This window comes from Protomyctophum parallelum (assembly GCF_964188405.1).
Source record: "Protomyctophum parallelum genome assembly, chromosome: 5".
In the NCBI taxonomy this organism is placed as follows: domain Eukaryota; kingdom Metazoa; phylum Chordata; class Actinopteri; order Myctophiformes; family Myctophidae; genus Protomyctophum; species Protomyctophum parallelum.
Window position 1 is genome coordinate 54,790,274 of NC_139702.1, and position 27,909 is coordinate 54,818,182.

Here is a 27,909-nt window from a genome sequence, read left to right on the forward strand (position 1 = left end):
CGCACGCACGCACGCACGCACGCACGCACGCACTTACACAATTACTTTTCCTTAATCTGGACAAATACTGTATGTGGAGTATTACAGTATACAGCATGTAATGTATAATAATACATTTTAGAGGCCATGGAAAACTTTCAAACTCCTTTAATTATCACTTTCACAGCATTTAGACATCATTCTCTTCTAGACATCATTTTCTTCCTCAGCCAGAACAATTGAGGCACTCAGGCAGCTCTGTGTTGCTTTTCATTTGATTCCACTGTTGCTCATGGTTTGTGCTTTGCACACTCCTTTGCCAGCGACCTCAAAGGCAGCACCTTTATAGGTGGCAACATACTGTGCATCTGTACGCAGGTCTGGCTGCACCTGCTCCCACACCTTCTTCTTGGGGTTCAGCTCCTTGTCTGGTTCACCTGGATGAAGAGGACAAAAGGACATTTGATCAATTAGAATCGTCTCTGCTCTCAATTGTTACTTATTATTGTATTATTATGCTCAGGTTGTGTCTGTTATATTAAACTTAAAATAAAATTAAGCTTTTCTCGAAAAGGTTAGGCTTTTATTTATTTTCTGTTTATTTATTTGAAACACAAAGAAAACATTTGTCCATGGGCAAGACACTGAACCCTACATTGCCATCAATGAGTTAGTTTGGTTGCCACCATTGGTGTATGAACTGGGAAGTGAGGACACTGGAGTCGACTGTTCGCCGCTTCACCTCCCAATGTATGAATGAACCAACCATTGTAAAGCGCTTTGAGCACTTGGAAAAGCGCTATAAAAATGCAATTCATTATTATTATTAAATTCAAAACATGCCAGCCACCAAATATGGTTAAAGGGAGGTCCTCATAATTTCACGATGGTTTTGATGTTGCTTGGCATTTGGGCAAATTCATAACTTGGAGTTGGCCTGCTTCTGTTGCGTGTTCTATTTTTCCTTCTGTCCGTCTAAATACAGCAATTTTGGGAAACGGTGCGAAAAAATACAAATGTGTTTCATTTAGTAGGGCTGTGCTTCCTCCCAAGTTACGAGTGCAGGGTGGCATCAATTACTTTTGATCAAAAGCATGCAAAATGTTTTGACGGGAGAGTTTAAGAGGCCATACTGGGGCTAGTCAGCTGGCATGTGTGAGTAAATAAAAAATAAGCACTTTTGCATTACAGTACACTCACCCATTCACACACTGACAGCAGAGTAAACCATGCACCTACTCATCAGGAGCAGTTAGGGGTCAAGTGTATTGCTTAGGGATACTTTGACATGCATTCGATTATTTTGATTGATTGTTCAGCATTACCACACTGAGTATTACTTCTTTATGAATGCATCTACACATCAGCAGGGCACTGGTTTCACCTGAATAGGATGGTACACTGTGGGAGGCCCATAATAATAATAATAATAAAACATGATTTATTTATTTTATTGAGACAAAGGGAGATGTGAAGAGGGAGAGGCAGAAAGGCAGGTAAAGAGAGATAATGAAATAAGTAGAGTAACTATGAAAAAGAAACAGGACTTTGAGCCAGACGGGGAGGGAGGGAGGGAGAGAGAGAGAGAGAGAGAGAGAGAGAGAGAGAGAGAGAGAGAGAGAGAGAGACAGAAATCCGTTTCATCCCTCGCTGTAGCGCTGTAAACATTTTTTGGGGGAAGCACTCGCCATCACCACCAGCCTTTTGAATGACCACAGTTCAGCTTGGCACCCTGCCTCCTATAATCCATTAAGTTCTCTTTAGACTTCCAGAACCTCTGCTCGCTGTCCTCGTCTTCTCCAGAAAGTCTCACTCGAGTGTGGCTCTCAGTTGCGGCAACAGTTGTAAAACAATGGTTTTGGCCATGGGGATCCCTCATAAAGCAAACAGCTTTCGTATGGGGATGAGACAGGGAGCACGGCGTAGATGAAAGCCCAGGCTGACGCAGCAGAGCCCTGGGTGCTCGCACCACAGACCCTCCCTCCCTCATCATATGATTTCTCTTCTTCTTCTTCTTCTTCTTCTTCTGAGGGGAACTCCCTGTTCAAGTTATTGCTCTCTTTAAACGAATACATGACTCTCATAATTATGTCCACTTCTTCTCTCTGTGCAGCCACTTCCATCAAAATGTATTGGCTCTTCCAAACCCGGACATTTTTTTTATGGGTTTTGGGATGAGTAAATCAATAGCATTGACAACGGGTTTACCCCTGTACAAATTAGTGATGTTTTTTTCTTTTAACAGTTTTCAGGCTACGCATTCATTAGATTAAATGACGTGAAGATATATGACAGAAAGGCGTCTGTTGGTTGCAAGATCCTGCCCACCACTGTGGAGGCTGTGGTTTGACTACTCTGTGGTGCCTCCGGCCTCATGGCCGGGCGCTCCAATGAACACAATTAACCCATTCTGACCTGAGATCAGATTCATACGAGGTTTCCGCCGGGCACACACTGGTCTGATGAACCCATTCTGACCTGAGATCAGATTCTAAAAATGTCAGTCGCTCTTCGATTTTTCAAAAAATAGCAGACCTACAAGCTCGTATCGCGCCACTCGGTGGCGCGATATGAGCTTGTAGATCTGCTATTTTTCAATAGCTAAAGCATGACATGATGCTGACACCAAAATGGGTGCCCGTTCAGAATAGGTTAACACAATATTCGTGGGTGGGAGGCTGGTGGGGGGACTTGTTCAGCAGAGAGCAGAATTGGGAGGTTTAGGGTGTTCCTCTGCATGCGTTACCCAGTGAGAGTCCTCTGTCAACACCATGTGTATCGGAGGAGACGTGGTTCTCCACACCGTGCTAAAATACCAAATGTAGGGGTTGGCAGTGACGGGGACTATAAAACATGCAGGGAATTGGCATAATGATTAAAGTGGGGAGGTAAATGAAAAGGATTTAAAATATAGAATATAGAAAAGATGAAGATATTTGAGTGGGAATGATTGATTGTCATTCATTCATTATAGGGGATCTTGTTGTGACTTTACGGTGGTGGTGGTGGTATGATATCCATGCACCTACAGTACAGTATGCATGTCACCAAGGCAAATACTTCTCTTCTGCTTAGCAAGTTGATTCTTAATTCTTGATTTACAATGGCCAGTGTGCATCTGGTTTCTCTCACATTTGCACAAAATGAGACAATTAGGCGATCTGTTTACCCCAAGTCTCTCCTGTCTCTAATGTCACTTCATTTTAACTCTGAAATTTGACTTATTTGCATTTGTTTTTTACACTTTCAGATTATATTAACACTGGATTTCCCTGTGTAGACCGTGAGAAAAGGGCAGGTTGCACTCCCTGCTAGTGAGGTGCTGATTAGGTTGTCAATTAACAGTCACAGATCATTTAGCTGTTCACTAAATAGAGACAGGGAGGTCTCTAATGGGAGTACTGAGTGCTGGGGTCCTGGGAAAGCTTTGGGACTGGTGATTTCAAAGGGATGAAAGCAGACTTCTAATGGGTTTTTTGGCAAGACGGCAATTCAATGGTGCCATTTAATTTCCCTCATCACTGAGGCCCAGTATGTTTTCCTCCATTTGTTTTTTTGATTGATTGATTGAATACTTTATTTCCGTAATAAGCTTGATAACAGTACGGTACATAGTCGTAGTAGGAGTACAGTCAAAGGTTACGCTAAAAGGATAACACTAAAAGACCCCAGGGGGTGTCGCACTCTAACATGGATACCAGGTTGATGGGATGACTAGCTGACTTTCACAAAACATACCCCAAAACTATCATTTTGACATTTCAGTTACTGAGAGAAAACCATAAGGCCTGATAGTTATCAGAAAGAAGTGCTACTATTAAGAGAAAGATGGGAGTACCTGGGAAGCCCTGGAACGTGACCCTATCCCCAGGCACCGCTCCACTGGGGGGGTCCAAGATCTCCACTTTGTCAGGGGAGCTGGCACACATGACCATGGCTTGGGACACCACGCCTCTCATCTTGGCCGGCTTCAAGTTGCACATCAACACGGCCATACGGTTCTGCATCTGAAGGGGGAAGGAGAAACAGAGTTAACACTAATGAAATAGTCATCTTTGCTTTGGCAGAGCCACTTTTCTTATACAGAAAGCAGTGACATCTACCTTGGTGGCATTTACCTTTGAAGTACTAGTGCACAACTTAGTCACAGCATTTAGCCGACAGTGTGTGATTGTAACCCGCGGGCTGCGACGGGCATGGAGTTGACGTTACTTTGGAATAGACTCAACATGAAGAGTCTTATATATTGTATAGGATTATAATTGCAGTACGTAAGTAGTATAAGAATATAATAGTATAAAAGTAGTATAAAAATATAACTATTTACGCTGTAAATTACATTTTGTGATTGCATTGTGCCGTTTTACCATTACACTGTACATTATACAGTATACATATATACTACTGTACTTACATTCTCCTAACCCCATCCACGCAATGTTAACATGTCAGTCTTGTTGTTTGAAATGTTCCGACGACACATGGTTTTGTGTGCCTCATTTCATAAACTTACGGGGAGTAAACAGGAAAACACTGGCTTGCTAAGCCTCTGAACCTCTCTGGTTTACACAAACAAAGCCAAGTCTAGAGGCCATTTCCATCTAACAGGAATGTAATACAATGGTACAATACATGGCATGATATGCTCAGAAAATCTAATCATACCTTTCTTTGAGAAGCATCCATTTTTTGGAAAATCATTTTTGGATTTTACATCAATCTGCATACATTTATGTTGCTGTGATGAGCTTGAGGCTGTTATGGCTAGCCAGTGGATGGTTTAAATGTCTTGTAATCGATTTACAGGTCAGATGTTCCCATTGTTACACACTCTTTTATCTTAGTGGTAGGGCTGTAGATGTTTTATAAACAATAAATTGCAGCACATGTGTTCAGAGCTTCAACTGTGCAGCCCTGTTAGGTAGTTTATACAGTATTTCTGAAAGGTATCATGAAATAGCATTTGGAAGCTACAGTTTACATTTAAAGCATGTTTACAGAATGGAGAATGATGTTTGCAGAATTTGTAGGGACTGAACCTGTGACATATTAAACAGAACAGACAAACCACTAAAACGGCAAAGCATTTTAAACAAGAAAGTCAAATTAATTGTTTTTATTGTCTCTCTCTGTTGAATGGACCAGCAGAGCAAAATAACAGAAGCTTCATGAAGAGCCTGCTAATGAGAATACTTGGCCTTGTAAACTGCAGTAGGAGACAAATTAATTACACTCACATCAAATCCAAACAATCTACCAATTTAATATCAGAATGTCTGATATCTGTCTTTGGAAAAAAAAGGAAAAAAAGGAAGGAAGAGGAAGACTGCCACTTCCAATTAATTTGTCTTTGATATTCTAGTTTCTTTTGGCAGTTATACAGTGTTTGTGTATACATGACTCCAGCAAGCATATGCTTTCATTTACAGCATACTGTATATATTCGTCTACATAAAGTTATAATGAAAGAAGTTTCCCAGGAATGTTAAAGTAAACTCAGAGTCAAATCCAGGATTACTTCTGACCATGAAAGGAACCGATGCTGTTTTTAGAGGTGAACAATTCTATGTACAAATTGGTTTGCATGGGGGGGGGGGGGGTCATAAATAACATATCTTGTACTGTATAGGAATAAAGCCAAATCAAACCAAATCCATCAGCCTGCAGAATTACGTGTGTTGTTACAAGCAACACACCAAAACAAAACACCAAGTGATTTCACACTAATAAATCCAGTGAGCTACAACGGTACACATCTCGTGAAAACAGCTCTGAAGTGTAGTCTGTGGTGGAAGTTGGAACAAGTCGAGAGCAGAGGTTGATTACAGTCTACAGTGAGCATTTGACCCGCTACACTCCAGTGTTCCCCTGGTGACTGGCTGGTCCAGAATACACTTAGTCTAACAGTACAGTAGTTGAACCCACAATTGCATCTACAGTATATCGGACTACCACTACTTCTGGTACGACCAAAAGAAACAAACCACTCAAACCTCAGCAGTAATGCTAATCCAGCATTTCCAAAAACCACTGTTCAGCCCTGATGATCATAAAAAGAGTTGTGTTTGTAATTGTACCTGGTCCAGAGGTATGTGCTTCACCAGTCCAGTATTGTGTGTAATTGTACCTGGTCCAGAGGTATGTGCTTCACCAGTCCAGTATTGTGTGTGTGATTGTACCTGGTCCAGAGGTATGTGCTTCACCAGTCCACTGACAACCGTTCTGGGGACAGCCTCTCCCACGTCCACTTGCTCCACGTAGAGCGAGTCGGCGTCTGGGTGCTTCGTGGCCTCGATGATGCGTCCAACGCGCAAGTCCAGGCGCGACACATCCACCTTGGCATCCTCTTGAGGAGCTGCCTGTTTCTTCTCCGGTTTCTCACCTCCTGGCAGAAACAAAAAGGTCATTTCAGATTAAATTTAACTGATATTTATTATTTACCTAAATTAAGTTGACCCGACTCACCCGAGTCGATCTTCTATCTGTGCTACTGTATATACACCCGCATGTATCATGTGGCTACACACATTCACACATGAGAAATGCCCAGGCCAGAAGATAAGTTAAGCTAAATGTCGATCCCAACAGGATCAACATTAGTATAGGCCTTACTCACAGTGACCTTGAAAACAACTACCATCAAGGCTTGATGGTAGTTGTTTTCACTGTCAGCTTCATATTAAATAAATTAAATATACTAGGCCGGTGTCCGGTCTACGCGGGAACAAGGCAGTCGGGAATGATACAAGTTGGGAATGCATGTCCCGCCCAGTTATGTGATAACCGTTTTACCCATTGTCAGAGTACTATCCGTCTGTCTGCGTCCCTATAAAATAGCTCAAGGCTCTATTGCTGATTACTTAGGTTAGGACCCGCCGCAGTGGTTTAAGTTAGAACTTAAACCAGGATGCTTTGACTTCTGCCTTCTCCCTGAAGCCGACATTTAAAACATACGGTCGCAGGTTTGGCTTTTCAAAATAAGGATTGAATGTGGGGAAATTCCACGCACGCACGCACACACACACACACACACACACACACACACACACACACACACACACACACACACACACACACACACACAGATAGAGAAATGTGTATAATTTATAGTTAGATATAGCCTACAGTAAACATATAAATAAATCTAATATAATATACAAAATAGAAATGTCTATTTTGTCATATTTTAGAGAGTGGGCCCTTGTCTTCGAATTTACCGTTTTGAGACAAAATACAGGATGAAGGCTCTGACAGCATTCAACTCATTTCCAACCTGGTTCTTGTTTAAACAAGAAAACCTAAAGGTGTGCAAAGTTCGGGTGTGTGGTAGTGTATTTCAGTCCAAGTTTGTTTTGGTGTTTTAAGCACCCTCTGGTGGACAAGTTTGTGCACAGATTAACAAACAAACTGGGACAAACGGACAGTCTTACTATGACAGTTTTGTGGTTCAACTACAACCATAGTGCATCTGCACTATCGCAGTCCCTCCCCCCCCCCCCTTCATGACATCGCCAGGCCCAGGAAATAATTTTGGACCAAACAAATAATTACAAAGAAGAAAAACAAGGGAAAAAGTGCAGTTTTCTTCTTCTTTCTAATAATTTGTTCGGCCCGAAAAATTGTGTTTGTTGTCATGATTTCTGATTTGAGTTGACTTTGTACGAGGCTTAAAAGGTCTTTAAATAAATACTTTTTGAAATGTCTTTGAGGAAAATGAACGGGGAATCATTTCCTGGGCCCTGGTAGGGGGGCGGGACTGCGACGCTCTATAGTCACCAACGTTGGTGTCAATTGCGGATGTAGAGTGTACAAATTAATTTGGTATCTTTATTAGAGGACTTGTTGAGGATCCATTTTAAAGTACTGAGTATATGGAATATCTGCTGGACAGATGCGTGTCATCCAATTACAGTTCCTCAATGAAGTTTTAAACAAAGCCTACAGTACCTGCAGCAAATCTTGTACCGCGATCACTGTAGGTATTAAAACAATAATACAGAGTTTGTTTTTTTCCACAACTCCCTAGAGATCTAAGGGACCTGGATCAAACACAAAGACCCAAATGTTTTTTGGCTTGTAGGCGAGTGCTTAAGCAAGCCAAAGACATGGGAGATGCATACCGTTTCGTGCAAAAGTACCTTTCAATTGGTTTAGAATAGGTTTGGGTTTGAAGACATTCATACCATTGGAGTGCGTGACTAATCAAATGACACCTGTCAGTCTGTAGACAGAGTATTTGGTGAAAACACAGCAACATTAGTGCCTTGTGTTAATTTACAGCTTTTTGACGTAGCCTCGCGTTGCGATACTAATATACCACTGCGCTGGGCATATGCATATGCAGATAGGGGCGGGTGAAGTCTGGCTGTGCCAGGCTATTTTTGACGGGGGTTGATGGGCTTGTCCATGTCACAAACCTTTTCCATTATAGACTGCTTGAGTTAATACTCCCATAAACACAAAGCAATATTATCCCCAATAGCTGTGCTCTGACAGCTAATTAGGCAACGTTGATTCACATTTAAAACCAAGTCGTTTGGCTTTGTTGCTTTTCATAATGAAATCCCTAGCTTTTAAGACAGTTTAATAAAAACAAATTTAAACAGCAATTAAATCAACACAATAGAAACACGCAAGAATCCTAAAACCATTACCAGTCCACAATCTTAAAAAACCAATCAAAATATCCATTAACCCATTCTGACCGGGCACCCATTTTGGTGGCAGCATCATGTTATGCTTTAGCTATTTAAAAATAGCAGATCTACAAGCTCATATCGCGCCACCGAGTGGCGCGATACGAGCTTGTAGGTCTGCTATTTTTGAAAAATCGAAGAGCGACTGACATTTTTAGAATCTGATCTCAGGTCAGAATGGGTTAACACATAACAAACTAGAAAAAGTGCCCTTCTGGGCACAGGTCTCCACCAGGTTATCCACAGATCCGTGCAGTTAGAGGTAAAAACACTTTTCGGCCAGTTATAGCGCCACCTTGAGGCTGAGTTGAAATTGTTCATGTGGCATTTCGTCCTCGGCCTAGTGGGAATGTGGGTGCACAATTTCACGGAAATCACGCGATGTGTTCATGATTTGCAGCATTTTGTTTGAAACTGAGCACTCCTGTGAACTTTGGAAGCCAATCTTAACCAATCAGGATGGAGTCTGATAAATCTGAAAGACCCGTTTTGTTGAATGGCTCTAGAGAGACTGTGTACCAATTTGCGTGATGTTTGGACAAAATCTGTAGGTGTACTGTGCAAAAACTTGTTTTGCACAAAGCGGCCTCCTGGTGGCGCTATAACAGGCTGTTCTGGAAAGTTTGGGGCAGAGGTTCATCGTTGGCATCCAGGGAGTGTGTGTGCAAAATATGGCATCGACCGGGTTAACGGTGGCCGAGATTAGCTGTTCACGGACACACGGACGGACGGACGGACGGACGGACGGACACGCGGACGGACGGAGTGCAAAACATACTCTCCCCACATGCCTTCGGCCTGGTGGAGACAATCAAGTGGTTAGAAAAAGCGGTTTCTTGCTTCCACCCAGAGCCAAAGTGTAAACTTGGAACTACTACAGCGCAGAGCTCTCCTGTGCTTCATCCATTATCGGCAGGTATTAGGAGTCAGATGGAGGGACCTGTTAGATGAATCTCAGCTGGCCTTTAAAACACAAGGAACTGCATCCAGGCCAAACATTGATGGAAAATCTGGACCTCTAACTAAATCTCAGGTTCCAAAAGGGAAAGACCAAATATATTTGGTCACCTAACTCATTCTACAGTGGCTCTTTTATTATCTCTCTATTTCACCTCTGCTGACACGTACAAAATGAAGGATACAGGCATGGCTGTGTGGTTATGCCTAAACTAATCATCTCCAATTCTCTATTTTTTTTTTATAGATTTTATAATCCTTATCATTGGTCATGACTGTCCTGATGGTTTTTGTGGAAAATTATCTTTGTATCGAGTTTTACATCCCATGTTAAGAACTCACTCAAACTTTTTGGAGATAAAAAACATAAATGCAGTATATATACACACTGGTACCAGTAAGACGCCTGAGGGCGAGAACTGGCATGCACTGGCCATATATGGAGCGTGTCTTGAGTGTACAGGATTTGATGAGGTCAGATCAACATATGGAATGTCAGAACAAGTCAGCACCATATATCGAGATCTAAGGGTGGCAGTGTCTTAAGTGTACAGGGTTTGATGAAGGCACAGGTAGGGCCGGGCCAATTTTGGGCCTGTTGAGAACTCTAGTTTTCGCCGGCTGCCAGGCGTGGCTGCACAAATAACTTTGGGGCAGGCCCGTCTAGAGTTTGAATGGACAGGTATCAGTCAAAAGGGAGACATTGAAAAGGAAGGATGAATGGGGAAAGGATCAACATATGGAATGTCAGAACAGGTTCTCCATATACTAATATTGATGACATCAGGGATCTCCATATACGGGCTTAATTGTGACAGCAGGTCGCATTTACTATGATATGATCTCTGATTTACTATCATCCCTGATGATGTCATAGTGATGTCACGAGACCTGGGCACAATATATGGGGGCTTCCCCCATGTACTGTATGTTGATTTTGAGTGAAAACACAAGATTTTGTGAAAACACAAGATTCCATGGCAAATTAATCACATTGGTTTCCATTACCTTTTTTCTCTGCCGGCTTCTTCTTCTTGCCCTCGTCTTTAGCCGGAGGGGGGTCTGTTGGTGCAGCAGCCAGGGGGGCAGAGGTAGCCATGGGTTCAGGAGGACTGGTGGTCTTAGACACACACACAACACTGGCCTCTGCTGAGGGCATAGCCACGTCTATCACTGCAAGAAGGACAAAGGGGATAGCTGTCATTATTTTGGCAAAGCTAGATTTAGATACTATCTATACAGTATATACTATCCATGTCCCTCTACATCTACTGCATCTATAAATGCACCACATCTCTGTATATGTCTGTCTGTGTATACGTCTGTAATCCACGCAACTCGAGAACTGTTCACCCCACCGACTTCAAATTCGACACGCGCGTTCCACACCCCCACAGGGAGTTGTCTCAGTAAAGGCTCATACATAGTCTGGATTTACGGTGGTGGGGTGACCACCGAACTACAACATGACGTCACGAGCCGCGGTGAAGAGCAAACCACCGCCACCGCTCCAGCCCTTCTCTCTGTTTTTACTCACCACCGCTCAACGTTATTTCAGCTCCGGTGGTCAGCTCACCACCGGAGCGGTGGTCACCTCACCACCGAAAATCCAGACTATGAATAGGCCTTAAGACAGCCCTCACCCTATCCACAAGGAGTCCAGGAAGGAAGTGAGCCCAGATGACATCAGAGACACTGGGCTCACTGCTAAAATCTAAAACCACATATAAAGACACCCAGGAAAGTGTTCTAAATCTTCTAAACGTCATTAACATTATATTTTTTTGCAAAAAGGGTGAATTGATTTTTACATTTTATGACAAAGACAAGACAGAAGGAAAAAAAAGAAAAAACACAAACAGCTCAACTCAGACACATATACCCATTACTTACATCGAACCAAAATAATTAAATACAAAAAGAATATACAAATATGGACACATTCAGTTTGGTGCTTGAAAGTCTACATGGGTTAACAACTCCCCAGAGAACATGGGTTAACACAACTCCCCACAGAAAATTAAAGAAAATAAAATAAGATATGCATACATAAAACACATTCTATCCATCAAGGTTAGTGGTCGCTTCTGTCCAGGAACCCTATGGTCAAGGTGGTAGCTAACTGAGGGCCAATAAATCGTAAATATGGGTCCCATATTTCATAGAAGGCATCTGTTGTGGAGCGTAGCAGGCAGGTTAGGAATTCCAACGGCATGCACTGCATGATTATTTTGTGCCAGTCTTTTTTTGTTGGTGGTTTCTCATTAATCCAAGACAACAGAATATTTTTCCTAGCAGCATAAATTAAGGGATTAAACAGACGTGAATGGAACTTGTTAACAATCTTGTCATCAGGCAGCCCAAGAATCAAACGCATAGGGTCGGGTTCAAACTCCATATTGAAGATCTCATTCAACTGCTGCACGATACCCAAACCAACCAGTATCGTTTAATCCTATGACATGACCATATACAGTGAATATAATTTCCCTCTTCAGTTTTACACTTAAGACAGACAGGAGATAGAGTAGGATTCATTTTATGGCGAAGGCTAGGTGAGATCTGTAATCGGTGTATGGTTCTTAGCTGAATCGACCAAGCTCTATTACACACATTGGCATTTTCAAATATTTCACACCAAACCTTCTGTAGTTGTTTTGGATCTTAACATGCCATACAGAATACTTATAAACCCTCTTGTAAAATCCATTGTGAAGTTTCCCTTTAACCTTCACACACACATTTCACATACACATACTGACTGAACAGTTTGTTGACCATTACAGAATAGTGAGTTAGAACCGGACTGGTCAAAGACACATTCCAACTACAACGTTACCGTAATTATAAGAAATTCGAGTGCTATATATGACATTGCTGTGTCAGCTCTTGTTGTAACCTTGTTGTTTTCTCCTATTCGTTTTCTCCTACTACTTTGAGGAAAACATTTCAGTGAGAGCACATGGATTGGTAACCATTGTTTAAATACCACAAGGATGATCCTCACTGCAATTATGTGTACTTTTGCTGTCGCGGGTAATCAGGAGTGCGCCTTAGAGCTATTGCATCATTTTTGTTCCAACAATACCAGGAAAGAAAAAGGCCTTATCGGGATATTATTATTATTATTATTATTAGATCTTCTTGTCCCCGTTTTCTCTGCTGACTAACTGATGTCTTGTGGAACCAGGTGGTTTCCTAGATGCACTGTGTGAAACTGAAGGAGTGAAAGTTTGCCTAGCAATGCTGCATTGGAAGAGATAATTTACATGGTGAACAAAAGACATGATGCTACTTCATAATTCTCTCATTCCCTCCTTCATAGTGTTGGTTTCTGCTGCATAATGCAGTGTGAAATGATACAGAGGGAGATTTATTTATACACCCAATGGGAGGACCGGTCTCCTCCTGCAAACAGTTTGGATGGGAAAATGACACAGTGTCCAAGCTGAGATGGAAATAAGGAAATGGAGCCATGAAGTGGGGAACAATGTTCTCAATCAATTTTTGAAAAGAAGGGGAAAATAAATCAAAAAACCCATCATTTCAGGCGCCTGATGTTTGTATTCCCAGAAAACCTTAGTGGCTGTGTCTGACAAACATCGGTTTGCAGGCGTACTGTACCACTGCCAGCCAAAATGCTCTTGATTACCTTAATTCTATGGTAGGGCCTGAGGTTATGGACTTTTAAGGTTTACCTTTAAAACACAGTCTAAGGCACTGACCTTTAAAATGCTGTTGGTATGAGACGACTGCGAGTGATTTTGAAAGTCTGCTCCATGCAATGTTTTCCATGCCATCGTTACACAAGGCCCTGATGACCTTGTATTCATCAGTTTGCCGTTTTAATCTCAATTACAAATCGGTTAAAGTCACAGAAATATCCTTCAAATAGCTCCACACTTATCTGTGCTTTTGATTAAGCTTTTTATGGCACCTTAAAGGCATTGAAGTGAAAGGCAAAAATAAACATTACAATTGGATACGTGGAAACATAAGCCCAGCTGTATTCGAGCACATTCCTAGAGCCCGCCAAAACTAACATATTGAGAGGAGCGCTTTGGGAAAGGCCTAAATTGCTTATTTCTTTTAATCCCTTGATTTTAATTATTTTTCTTTATAAAACTCCTGCCTGGAAAGCATTACATGTGTGTTAATGATCAGAGCACTGTTGCCCTTGTATGTTAATGCATGGCAGAGGCACAATATCACCAACGGTCGAGTCGGAAGACATGCTGTCCATCACTTTAATGGGCATTGTTGGGAGCTTTATGGTTGCTTATAATGAGATGTCTGGTTGCAATAGGCTGAGGCGAGAACGCATAAAGATATTATCCTAGATTTTGCTAAGCAAACAATATAATAACGAGCTGTGACTGAAATCAAATACTCCCTGGTCGGACACACTGGACCTATTTATGCCAACATCTTCAAGATCTTTGTCGAGGCAAAAAGGCATTTAACGTCAGAACGTTGTTGTAGCCAATGCATGCAGAGGACACGTCAATTTTCCATGATGTCTTGCAGGTTGTGGGAAATACCGGTTTTCTGAAATTTGTTTAACTTACTTAGGTTTGGAGTGATTTGTTCACTGAATGAAATCAACTTCCAAAATGCCTCCCAAGTGGGGTCAACCACGGTGCTTATTTCCTATTGGTTGACTTGACAGACACCCAATGAAAGTCCACCAATGTTGAACTCCAAACTTCAGATGCCTTGATAGCCACAGTAACAGTACGGTATATGTTATATATGTTTCAATTGAAACAGGCCTCGAGCCTCCAGGGGCCTCCTGATACATTTTTTTTGTAATTTGTAGTAGCATTAGTAGTAGTAATATTGCATTGCATCGCAGCCTTCCAATCAGCCTCGTCAATTATTCAGCCTCATCATGTACGTCGTCCACTTACCACTAGTTGGCAGCAGCTTAGAATCACTGCAGGTACTTGACCAGTCACGTCAGTGACGTCACGTTGACCTGTTTTGTTAGTTTCTAATTGTTCCCACTTCCCGGTTTTTGCACTCACTGCACTAGCAGCGCTGAGAGTTGCGATTGCATCATTGCATCATAGCCATATGCATCAACCCTGCCAATGTCTGCAACGGGAAGTTCCACACCTTTTCTCTGAGAATGGAAAGTTGACGTTTCTGTCGGTGTGTGTGGGGTGTGTGGGGGACCATGCCCTTCGTGGAAAACCAGGCAAAACATACTATACCTCCTCTGCTCTTCTCTTTCTCAAGCAGCTGGTATTTCAGTTCCTCAATATCTTTCTTCAGTTTGACATTTTCCACCATCAGCTTCTTCTCTTCTCTGACAGTGGCCTGGACATCTAGAGGCAAAAACAATCCTGTCAGGGTCATTCCACATATAGTACCAGCACATAAGGAGGACAATTAGCATCCTAAAACAGGGATATGATCTTTTAAGGATATCACAGATAAATTCAAATCTGATATAGTCTATATACGTGTAATTGGCCAAAACGTTGAAAATAGAAAAAATGATTTATTCTGATGTGGGGCACATTTTGTCTGGCATGGTTAGACCTTACTCCGTCTCTTAGAAGGCACGGTAATTTCCAATGAACACAAAGAAATTCTGGGCAACGATTTGATACCATGGAGACATGGGCCCTCATTTATCAACCGTGCGTACGCCAAAATATGGGCGCACGCCGAAATTACCGACATTTTCGGCATTTAACATTTCCGGCAAAGCTTGAAATTGAACTTGAGTAGGACAAATAGTCACGTCTGGTCGCGAGCTGGCGTACGCTGTTTTTCTGTTTTACACAAGCGGAGCAGCCTTGTCTGAACTGCTGAGAGGCTGCCACAGGCATCAAAAGATATATGTATTCACTCCTAAAATGTTTATATAAAAGGTATGTATAATGTATATGGGCTACATGTAAAAAATAAATAAATAAAAATGTTAAGGAATACATGTGTCATATGAAATTAGTAGGAGATAAAATCGCGCAATTAAAAACAATGTTGCAAGAGATGCTTAAGCCATTTAAACAGTGTTTTGCATGAGCGCATACATGCGAGGATTTGGGCTGTCTGTGCTGAAATATTTCCATGACGGGACGTTGGAGAGTATAGTGCAGCAGCTGCTGCAGCTCAGCTGCGGAGAGTCCCAACGTGCAGTGCAGGTATAGCCTACTGTAGCCTAATCTACAGCATGAAGGCCGATGTCTTTCTTACGGTATGTGCAATATAATAAACCCGACGCGTCGCTCGAATGCCAAATGTACCGTGCCAGGCTCCCAGCGCAAGTGGGAACTGCATCGGAGATATAGGTATATTACCCAGCCAGCCCATGCACCAGCCACATGAGGCTATGGTTTTGGCTGCACATTCATATAACAGTGACTAACGACTGCGAGGCAATCTAAATAGACTGGCGAACGTCGGAACGTGCATGGTCAGTTGGTCACGGACGGACCACTGTGATAGAGAGAGACAGACAGACAGACAGACAGACAGACAGGACAGGAGGAGCACCTGAAAAACAGCAGCGTGTGTGTGCCTATTTGTTATTTAATTATGGTTCACAGGTTCAGGTTTTCGTTCACTAATATATCTTGTTGTATATTAAATTAAAAATACTTTAATAATTTAATATACAACTAACAACACACAGTTAAAGTTGCAAATAGCGATATGTGCGTGCGTGCGTGCGGGGGGTGAGGGGGAAGCGAAGCGAGAGGAGAAACAGACAGCTTTTTTTAATGTGTCATGTAGGTGCGTGCGTGCATGACAGCAAGGCAAGCGAGGTGAGAGGGAAACAGACAGGGACCCTGCATGAATTAAATAAAGTTGTAGACCTACCCTGTCACAGGGTAGGCCTACAACTTTATTTAGTTGTCTGTTTCTCCTCTCGCTTCGCTTCCCTTGCTGCCCGCCTCACCCCCCGCACGCACGCTTTATTTAATTCATGCAGGTGTTCGTTCTTTATTTGTTTAAAGGAGAATTCCATGCTAGAATGCTTTCTTATCTTTCTTACCTTTCTTTGTAATTGTTACGTCCCCACCAAAGAGGTCCAGGTGTTTTTTTGTGCAAAAACTCCTTGTTGGCTATTTCCCCTACCATAAGCCCTCAATGAATTGCATTGCATTGAATGGGAATTGAATGGGGCTATGGGGTGTTATGCTAGTTCGCTTATTTCCATCGAAAGAAGTAGTAAAGTGTGCCGCTTGGGATATTATTTACATTATAAAGAGAGGATATATACAAAGAAATTATAAATTTGAGCAATGGAAATAAGCGAATTAGCACAACACCCCATAGCCCCATTCAATTCCCATTCAATTCAATGCAATTCATTTAGGGCTTATGGTAGGGAAAATAGCCAATAAGGAGCTTTTGCACAAAATAACACCTGGACCTCTTTGGTGGGGACGTAACAACTACAAAGAAAGGTAAGAAAGCCTTTTAGTATGGAATTCTCCTTTAACAACACACCAGTTAGTTGGGCTTGCAAGTTGCGTGTGCGTGCTGTACATGTGTATGAGAGAGGGGGGTGAGGCGAGCAGCAAGGCACGGGAGAAACCTATTTTTTCATGTAACCATGGTTTCAGGAAACGTATTGCCGTTGTTCATGTCGCAAAAACGAGGGCGAGGCTTGATTTCTTAGGGCGTGCCAGATCAAATTCAGCCGTGACATTTATTAACGTGAGAACAAAATTAAGGAAGGATCAGCTGTTTGCGATCACTTTATAAATGCCGTGGCGACGTGGGTGTACTACGAAACCTGCACTCGAATCTGTGGCAGATTTTACACTCGATTGATAAATGAGGGCCATGGTCTCATTGACTTATTTTGGCACTTTCATTCTCATGATGTTTCCCATCAATAAGAGTCATTCAGTCTCAAAATTATGAATCTAATTATCATGTAGCCAAACATTTGAGCAGAAAACCATATCCAAAGCAGCATTTGACACCCACTCCACCGCAACACAATTGGTCTTTTGCCAGCAAATTTGGCCTACAGCTTCATTTATAATTGATACCATAACCTAAACGCTGCTTAACTCATTTACCGCTGATATTGCCCTTTGACGCCTCCTGTTCCAAACGCCCTCTGCGCCAAGTTCGACTTTTGACGCCTATTTAACCCATTCTGACCTGAGATCAGATTCATACGAGGTTTCCGCCGGGGACACACTGGTCTGATGAACCCATTCTGACCTGAGATCAGATTCTAAAAATGTCAGTCGCTCTTCGATTTTTCAAAAATAGCAGACCTACAAGCTCGTATCGCGCCACTCGGTGGCGCGATATGAGCTTGTAGATCTGCTATTTTTAAATAGCTAAAGCATAACATGATGCTGACACCAAAATGGGTGCCCGGTCAGAATGGGTTAACTCATTTACCGCTGATATTGCCCTTTGACGCCTCCTGGTCCAAACGCCCTCTGCGCCAAGTTCGACTGTTGACGCCTATTTATATATATTGATTACGGTTCACAACTGGGTTCTGTACGTGCTGGTAACACCAGCGGTGCGATAAAAAAAAGGAAATTAAATAAATATTCGGCTGGGTTATGCGGTCTATTTTCAGTGATTGAAGCAATCTCTTACTGGCTTTGTCCTTGAGTAGCTGGATCTGTTGTTTGAGGTACTCAATGATCTGGTCCGCCTCGACTGCCCTTTGCTCCAATCTCATCAGGGGACTGTGGCCTGACATCTTGACCAAGGAGCGCGCCAGAAACCTGGAGGACAGACAGATCATCAACATTCTGTATCTGTACTATACCGTACTTTTTTAACATACAGTATAGTACATACACATGTATGTTCACATGGAACTGCTTGGGAAGGTTGAGTTAGGCTATGAACTCACATCTGTCTCTTGCAAAACAATGATTGCTTAAAGAATTCTTGACAGTAGGGTTGCATGACTAAAATGATAATACTGATCATTTTGATAGATTATCCTACTCTAAATGACGAAAACTCTGTTAGTTCTTAGTCCATTCTTTCTCACGCATTTTTCTCATTAGTGGGTTGACCAATCGATCTGACATACATGAGCATTGAGCACTGCCATATGCAGGGACTGATGAAGCCGATTTATTACAATTTTCATTAAATTCTGTCATCCATTTCCACGTCCCTGTGTATGAACTAGTTAATTATAATATATAATTAACTGTGCATAATGTTCGAAATATAAGAAGCTATTAATTTAACCCATTCTGACCGGGCACCCATTTTGGTGTCGGCATCATGTTATGCTTTAGCTATTGAAAAATAGCAGATCTACAAGCTCATATCGCGCCACCGAGTGGCGCGATACGAGCTTGTAGGTCTGCTATTTTTTGAAAAATCGAAGAACGACTGACATTTTTAGAATCTGATCTCAGGTCAGAATGGGTTTAATCAGACCCAGTGTGTGTCCGGCGGAAACCTCGTATGAATCTGATCTCAGGTCAGAATGGGTTAATTTAAATTCAAACATAGTACATTCATGCTGCAGGACTATTCATGATGCTGGCTGTCACACTTGAGGTGGCTGGTTGTCAAGTGTCTAAGTAGGGGATCCCTTCCCAAGACATGCCGAGATCAATCATAGGATAATATATTGATTGCTGTATAACCCATTCTGACCTGAGATCAGATTCATACGAGGTTTCCACCGGACACACACTGGTCTGATTAAACCCATTCTGACCTGAGATCAGATTAAAAAAATGTCAGTCGCTCTTCGATTTTTCAAAAATAGCAGACCTACAAGCTCGTATCGCGCCACTCGGTGGCGCGATACGAGCTTGTAGATCTGCTATTTTTCAATAGCTAAAGCATAACATGATGCTGACACCAAAATGGGTGCCCGTTCAGAATGGGATAAAAATAGGCTAAATCCCCAAATTCATTTACCCGAGACTCACACACACACGGTTTTGAGTTTGGGAATTTCAAAAGGTTGACGCAGGGAATCATTAAATTAACTTGACAAGTTCCAGGTCAGGCCAGTCGTACCAAATTCTCCAAAGATGCAGCGAAAAGAGGGCAGACCAGTTGACAGTCAATGAAATATGTTGTCTATCTGTATTTTATAGGCACAAGTAGTCTAGCCTGTAAACCTACTTGGCATCAGCCTTGTGTGCATTTCGGGTTTTAGAGCTTTAAGTTCAAAGGGGATCAAACGGTCTCGTGCCACTCAACTGCAATGCAGCTGGACACCAGTTTGGGTTTGGCTATAATGTGCCTCGGACATGTTGAGCTTGGCAAATTACTTCTTCTGACAAAGAGGAAAGAGGGATTTTTACAAGGCTGAAGCACGGAGAGGAAAACTTCTGACACATAGTACAGGGAGGCGCTGGAAAACAACAGCTGGACCAGGATGAAAACAAAATGTTGGGGAACGAGGAAATTAGAAACACAATAAGAGCTGGAGTTGATAATATCGAGGATCAAAGCATTGTTTTTTTTTCGTTTCGAAGAGCTGAATTGATTTAAACGGGACCAGTGGTGGAGCAATAACAAGAGCCACAAAAAGGCCTCTCTCATTTGGATAACCTCTCTGAGAATGAGTGCAGCGACTGGGGTAGGACCCACAGCAGAGAGGCTCGAGGAGCTTTCTATTACACACAGACAAGTTGGATGTGTTAACACTGTTAAAGCATCTGTCAATATATGACCTGGAAGTGGATCAAATGAGTCAAGACCTGCTCAATGGAAAAAGACTCACAACTGACTTAAAGTGGCGGCCAATATTCAATCATGCAACTACTGCTCTTCATTAAGATTGCAATGTATACAGTGAACATTATTACATATAAAATAATATAATAATCTTCCTTCCTGCATCAGGTGGCTCAGTAAAGCAAACATGCATTCAAAAGCAAGATGTATCAACTTCATGTGCACTTCAGAATGCAGGGCTTTGGCTCAATTGTAGTTTTGTCTCTACTCACTATGTCTGTATAAACTTAGTAGTCAGGCAAAGCTATCAGACAAATAGACTACAGAAGTCCTGATGTCACTCGCTCATCCTCTGATTTGTGGAAGTAATTTCTCTATGGAGAATAACATTGGGTGGCATCTAAAAATCGTCTCATGTGAGCATTGTGGTCCAAAAGTAAACAAACAGTCTCTGCGGTATTGTCGGGAGGTGTCTCTGTATCGTTTACGACAATCAGTCACTCATGTGTACTCACTGACATATGCAAAAATGCTGTCGACATGTTTACTCACTTTTACAAATTTGGCGGTAGTAACATTAGCATTTTCTCGCAGTCATGAGTGAAACTGCCGGGATCATTTGTTTATTTTTGGAACACAGTTCTTATTTGGCGTGATTGAAAAAAACGTCTATGGGAATTCAGAATGGGGGAAAAATACGCTAACCGGGTAGGATGTGAAATCACATCAGACTTCGGTGCTCTGAGTCAATTGAAGTGAATCAGGAATTCAGACATGGGGAGATATTGTAATCAACTTACATGACAGCAGTCAGCTGGCTAAACCCATATAGATCAGTCCCCTAAAAAATAGTAAGGACTGCATAGACTAGAAGATGCATCATCATTTACAGAGCCGGATTTACCTTGCTGAGGGCCCCCGGGCTGGAGCAAATTTGAGGGCTCCCCGCTCGGTCGCGAAAAGTTTGAGCTATTTCGTTTTCATTTTGGGGTACCCAGGCCCCTAAAAAGAGAGGCAGGCCCACATTTCACTTGAATTGGATTTCAATACTTTACAATTTTATAAAAAAAATAATTAATAATAATAATAATAATAATAATATATATTTTTTTTTCCCCCCCTAGCCCAACGGTAAGTCCGCCTCTGATCATTTACTTAATAGTACAGAATACTGACAAATGACCCATGCCTGAAAAGAGATGTAATATCAATTGAATACATTATTATTTACTACCAACTGAAAATATGATTCAATATTTTATTTGGCCAGAACAGTACAAATTCAAAATAATTTGCTGTCTCATTCTATGGGTATGTTTTCCTTCTCCTGTCTCTCAGTTTAGGGATTTAGTCATGACAGAATAACAGAAGCATGATTGCCTTTGAAGACTGCAGCATTCTGTGGTACAACTAAATCTGTTTCTTTTCAATTTTATCGCTAACTTTCTCCAAATGCGGTGGCAGTGGTGTGTGAACAAAACCTAACAGGGTACAAAAATGCTTCCCCTTCAGCCTGCTGTGACTGGTTAAGTCCCCATAGAAGAGGAAAATTGGAAACTTCTTCCACTACAGTACCTGCCAACCAGTCAAAGCAATGATGGTGGTCTTAGGACCTGCGCTGGATTAAAAGAAATGCCTCTGGTGAGAAACCTGCCCCATATTTGCATACACTGGGCCCTGATTGGTCCCTCATTACTTCGGAAGGAGTGAAATCCAGTTCACAACTGAGATTTGCAGAGGGTAAAGATTTTTTTCAATGGCAGTCTGCAGATTTGTCTGTTTTCCAGGCTAAAGCAATGGTACATATTTCAGTAGCTAATATGTTTGGGTTTTCCAAACATTTCCAATGACCTTGCTTTTTTATGCAGCAAGCCAACAGCACGGAGATATTTACTGAATAATAGTATTGTAGGCTCAGTGGCCTTGTAGCCTGGGCACCATTTCATTTCGGTATATGATCCGGGCTGGAGCGGATGATATCGTTATGTCATGTTGTAGTATTGTTTTGTAGTCGACAGGCAGGAACAACAAACCCGAACTTCCTTTTCCCTCAAACCAATTTTTCTCAATAAAAGCTGCAGGCTACGAGAGCTTTTATTATTATTATTCCGGTTTGAGGGAAAAGGAAGTTCGTGTTTGTTGTTCCTGCCTGTCGACTACAAAACAATACTACAACATGACGTAACGATATCATCTGCTCCCGAGCGGATCATATACCGAAATGAAACAGAGACCAGGCTTTCCTCCGAGGTGGTGGAAAGCCTGGTGGGCGAGGTTAGTGGCCTTGTGGTTAGAGTGTCCGCCCTGAGACTGGGAGGTCTGGGTTCGATCCCCGGCCGGGTCATACCAAAGACCCTAAAGATGGGACCCAGTGCCTCCCTGCTTGACACTCGGCATCAAGGGTTGGATTGGGGGTAAGTCCCTGCGACATACTAGCGTCATGTCCAGGAGGTGTACTTGTACATCAAGCTGCCTCATGCTACAGAAACAGGAGATAGGCTCTTGCCCTATGGGCCTCATGGCTCGGCAAGGCTACTTACTTTACTTACTTAGGCTCGGGGATCCGCTACAGTCTTCTATTGCTATGAAAAGCAACGCCTCATCATTTGCTTTCTTTTAATGTTTGTGATGTGATCACAACCAGTTTTTTGTTATGTATTATAACTAGACAGGCACCAGCCTATTTGGGAATCACCCGAGTCAGGAGTGAAGTTAGTTAGTGTCGAACTGTCCTTGAGCAAGACTCTGAAGTGAACTCCTAATTGCTCCCGATGTGCAGGTTGGTGCTTTGCATGGTTTCCTTCGCCATGGGTGTATAAATGTTTGTGTTAATGGGTGAATGTAATGCACAATCCATGTAAAGCGCTTTAGATAAAATTGCTATATAAATGCACCATTTACAAGTAGTACATTTCAGTACCATACGGGCATTCTGGAATTATGCAGGTCGGCAAGGATGCAAGTTAGGAATGTATTCCCCTGATTGCCCCACACGTTATGCAATACCATATGATGATCTTATTCTTAGTGTTATAATACCCGTTGTACCCGTTCTCAGAGTACTACCCAGTGCTGCACTGTGCACTCTGCACTGCCTTATTTAAGTCTGATCGACTGTAGTTACAGGGATCCCTGATGTCATCACAAACTGCTGATGTCATGTTGATGATGGACATAAACATACGTTACTCGAGTTCCATTGTATATGCAACCACGTATACGTTATATTGGCACAGTACCACAAACACAATTCGTGCAGTCGATGCGTTTGGCTGGCCAATCAGGGACGCCGATGCCTACACACGACCGCCAATACACACAGATTCGGTGCGCCCTCCACAGACTCACACACACACACACACACACACACACGCACGCACGCACGCACGCACGCACGCACACATCAAGGTCTGATCAAGTTCCCATTCGGTAGGCACTGAGTCCGACCCCCGGGTCATCTAGGTCGGACATGCATACCATTTTTTAGATCATTTGGTCGGACTGTGCCCAAGTTATGCCCAGGTCAGGCACACATGCTGTACATACTGCAGCCTATCAAAAATAAGTTCAACTTTCTCCAATGTATAGATATAGATTAAGCGTGTGGAAATGTGGCCAAACAGTGCAGTTTAATTATTTTTTCTTTTCTTAAATCCACAATTAATCTGCATATTTAGAATTATTACAATTAGCAGCATAATAATAATAATAGTAATAAATGATTATTATTTCAGATTGTAATTCTGAAACACAGGCTGAGACCTAGCCTCAAGACTCCCATAGATTTATATCTACGTAGATATTAAAAAGTCAACATCGATAAAATACATATGAGGAGAGACTCTTGATAAGGCTATCTAAGAATGATGCAGTGAGCCGCCTAGCCTTCCTTGATCGAAGGCTACATCAATGTGGACACGCCTGAGCATCATTTTATTTCAGTGCTATATATAATATTTGTGCTAATTATGTTGACTAATATAATATTGACATATGCAAAAAGGGGGGGGGGAGCTTTTGATAGGCTTTTGACATGTTTGCTCCAGGTTTGCTCACTGTTAATCTATAATTGCTTCAACCAGAGAACATATTTGAATAAACTGTTTATTACTACGTACATTTAACTGATTTCAGTACATGAATCAGGGATTGAAACTACATGGTGTATGGATGTGGTACTCGAAATTCGCTATATTTAGCCATTCAGAATATAATTACACAGTCAAATCACTTTGAAATGCTATAGCTTACTACAGTCAGTAACGTGTGTATAGCTATAAGAGGATCTGGCTGGCAGCTCATTTTTCAAATGTCGATGTAGGATAAGTTAAGAGTAAAGACAGTATATACATAGAGGCTGTAATGTGCTATAATGCGTATATACACTATAAAACAATGTTTATTAAACTTACATGAACTCAGTTCCAGCCTGGCCCTAACACACGTAGAAAGAGGAGACTGAAGAACATGAGACGTGCAGTTAAGTATAGCCGTGCTAGCTTAGCATCTGTTGTCAGCCAGGCGCAGGAAAGGCAGCCCACCAGAGTCCCTGTGTGTGGATCTATAGACTACATGGATCATTCACGGGGGATTCACATCCACTATGCGGATGTTCTATAGATCGGGCGGTTACATGACTTTTTAGGAGACATTAGCAACCGCCTGTATGTAAACTATGTCAACAGACGGTTTGTGGTGGTTTATGTCCAGCATCGACCGACGCGAGAAGTGGCGATGATATATATTTTTAGATCAAAAAATAAAACAATGACAAAACATATTGATTAATGATTAGTTCGAGTTTGTTCTGTACTCACGCTTTTCACACACCGTTCAGTTGGTCGCACAAAATAAACGTCATAGTCACGCTCACTCAGCTGTTCCGCAAAACAGAAGAAAGCATTCATTCCATATAACTCTATTCATTCCTACGATTAAACATTGTTTATTCTTCATGATAATGTGCCACTGTCATTGAACGTGAGTAGACTTATACTGGTTAGCCATTTGTAACTAACGCTAGAATCGGAATTCGGAACAGTTCATACAAAACAGAAGCAACAAGATATGTCTTTTTGTTTTTATACATTATTTCGGTGATGGCAAATTGTGCGTATCAGGAAATAAGAAAATAATCGTATGCAAAGAAATGTTGAAACCCTGAAAAAGGCATTGTTTTGCTTGTTTGTATAATAATTTTTTTAATGTCAACCCCCTTATTTAGTTTGCATATTTAGCCCACTAGAATGGCCATACAGAAACAGTAATGGAAACAGCATGTCCCTGATGATTCATATTACATTTGCATTTTTTATTCTGTTACCTTTAACATAAACAGTTACTGAGGCATCTGCGTGCCATCTTTATTCATTAATTACTCCTCCTTAGTATAAAACTAATCCCTCACACAGAAAAAAAAAGGTTATTATTAGTATTAGATAAACTGTCAGTTTGCTTCGCACTGTCAACTATATCTTGTCTGAACAGTCTGAGAATTATAGGCTGAACGGCCTGAACCAGAGAAACCATGCGGCCCCTCAGAGATGCCCAGCTGGGGGCCTTCACTTTCTTTGCCTCTGCCCTCCCCCATGATGTCTGTGGGAGCAATGGTCTCCCCCTCACCCCAAACTCCATCAAGATCCTGGGACGCTTCCAGATCCTCAAGACCATCACCCATCCCAGGCTCTGCCAATATGTGGAACTCACTAGAGGGAAGCATGGTACGTCTCTCTTTGTCTATAACTCCCATATTGTATGGTATGATGTATGAATTGTATTGTAGGACAGGTCAATGAATCCAAAATATATCAATTAACTGAAAAAGTGAAAATATAAAACTATATTTTGAACCAATTATTGACTTAATCTTGCTGTATGTTAATCGAATACCTGATAAGAAGGGGTTTTTCTTATATCAACTTTCCACGAGAAAAAATATCTAGTAGATTTTTTATAATCAACAAAAATAATAACTAGACTAAGACTAAAACAAATCTAATGACTAAAACTAAATTGGGCAGTAAGGATAATGTGGGCCAGAAATAATTGGTAAAAATATGATTTTATACAGTGGGTAGGGTAAGGGTTAAAATAAGGTTTAATATTGTGATAGTAATCGTTGCTCTGGACTTTGCAAGTTTCACAAAAAGAAAACAAAATACAACTCTTTGTTTTTATATTTTCTCCCACAAATGCCTTCCCAATCCTCCCCATCCACCCACCACCTTCCCCATGCACGAGGCCAGACATACAAACAACATATATGCAGGTATAAAACCAATAGATTGAGTACATAACTAAGATAACCTCCCATCATGCACCTGTGCACAGTGTGAAGCTCAACAGCGCCACTTTGTCACCTGTTGGTACCCTAAACAGACATAGGGACACAGACAGAGACACCTGGCACACATTGCTGTTCCTTGGAGTGGCTGTACCACTCAAAAATCCCATAGACTTGGCTGCCAACATATGATGTAATCTCCAAAAGCCATGCATTGGAGGGGCTAGCGCCCCTCAAAAATGTGTGGCTGCCACATCAATTTACAATTTACAATTTAGGCATTTAGCAGACGCTCTTAATCCAGAGCGATTTACATTAAGCAAGAACAAAAAAGCATGGGAATACATCACATAAAAACATTTATCAAGAAACATGCGTAAGCTAAGAAAGTAACAGTGGCATATCTATATAATGAAGCTATACATATAAACTATACATCTATACTACTATGCTATACATATGTACTATGACGTGCTATGACTACATACAATGCAATTATAGTGCTGTCTACATAATATGCTATAAGTCTGTATCAAATGCTATCTAAGTCTACAGAAATGCTATCTAAGGGGGTGGGGTAAGTGCTATGGGCCATGATGGAGTCTGAAAAGGTGGGTTTTCAGACTACGGCGGAAGATTGGGAGTGATGCTGCAGTTCTGACTGCAATGGGAAGTGCATTCCACAGTTTTGGAGCCAGAAGGGAGAAGAGTTTGGGACGTGTGGAGCGTTGTCCCGGCGTTTTTAGTGAGGGTACTTCCAGCTTCCCTGCGTTGGCTGATCTGAGTGTGCGGGAGGGTTTGTAGGGTTCGATCATACTTGCAAGATATGGGGGAGCCATACCTTTGGTTGCTTTGAATGCCAGCATCAGAGTTTTGTATTCTGTGCGGGCAGCGACATGACGTCACAAGTGGGGTTCTGTTTTTGAGGGCCCCTCCTACGGATTGTGATGTATGATGATAAGAGCTCCCCTGACTTCACACAAGTGTGATTATTTTCAAACATTAAAAGTCCAGGGAGCAAGAAAGTCCATTGACTTAGTTGCCACATGACGTCAGAACTGCCACAACTCAGTAAAATGGCGGAATAAATAAGAAAAAAATGTACAAAAACAATAAGGGGTCTTCTCTTCGTGCTTGATCTCTAATATAGTCCACACCTTTGCAAATGGTATCTGCATTTAACCCATCCTATAAGCATCAGGAGCAGTGGGTGCTGTGTTGGCAGCGCCTGTGGGAACTTGATTTTCTTTACTTAATCCTCTTTACCCCGTTGATTCTGCTTTTGCTTCACTTGTATCTTGTACTGTAGCACTTTCACTAAAGTCTAATTTGTCTTTC

The 27,909-nt window shown here is 41.8% G+C and overlaps 2 protein-coding genes across 2 annotated transcripts in view; one reads left to right on the forward strand and one right to left on the reverse strand.

Annotated features, from left to right (window-relative positions):
• Positions 1 to 12: 12 nt before the first annotated feature.
• On the reverse strand, positions 13 to 24,796 carry aimp1a (aminoacyl tRNA synthetase complex interacting multifunctional protein 1a). Its single transcript, XM_083765468.1, has 7 exons — positions 24,701 to 24,796; positions 18,222 to 18,352; positions 14,849 to 14,962; positions 10,641 to 10,805; positions 6,159 to 6,364; positions 3,818 to 3,986; positions 13 to 416 (listed from the first exon to the last, which is right to left on the reverse strand). Coding segments are annotated over exons 1-7 (954 nt in total). The 5' UTR covers positions 24,703 to 24,796; the 3' UTR covers positions 13 to 249.
• Positions 24,797 to 25,135: 339 nt separating this feature from the next.
• The window catches only part of tbck (TBC1 domain containing kinase), a 93,999-nt gene continuing 91,225 nt past the window's right edge, over positions 25,136 to 27,909 (forward strand). The window contains exons 1-2 of the mRNA XM_083766219.1: positions 25,136 to 25,268; positions 25,776 to 26,008. Of these exons, the coding sequence (XP_083622345.1) occupies positions 25,816 to 26,008 (193 nt within the window). The 5' untranslated portion in view covers positions 25,136 to 25,268; positions 25,776 to 25,815. The remainder of the gene's footprint in view (positions 25,269 to 25,775; positions 26,009 to 27,909) is intronic.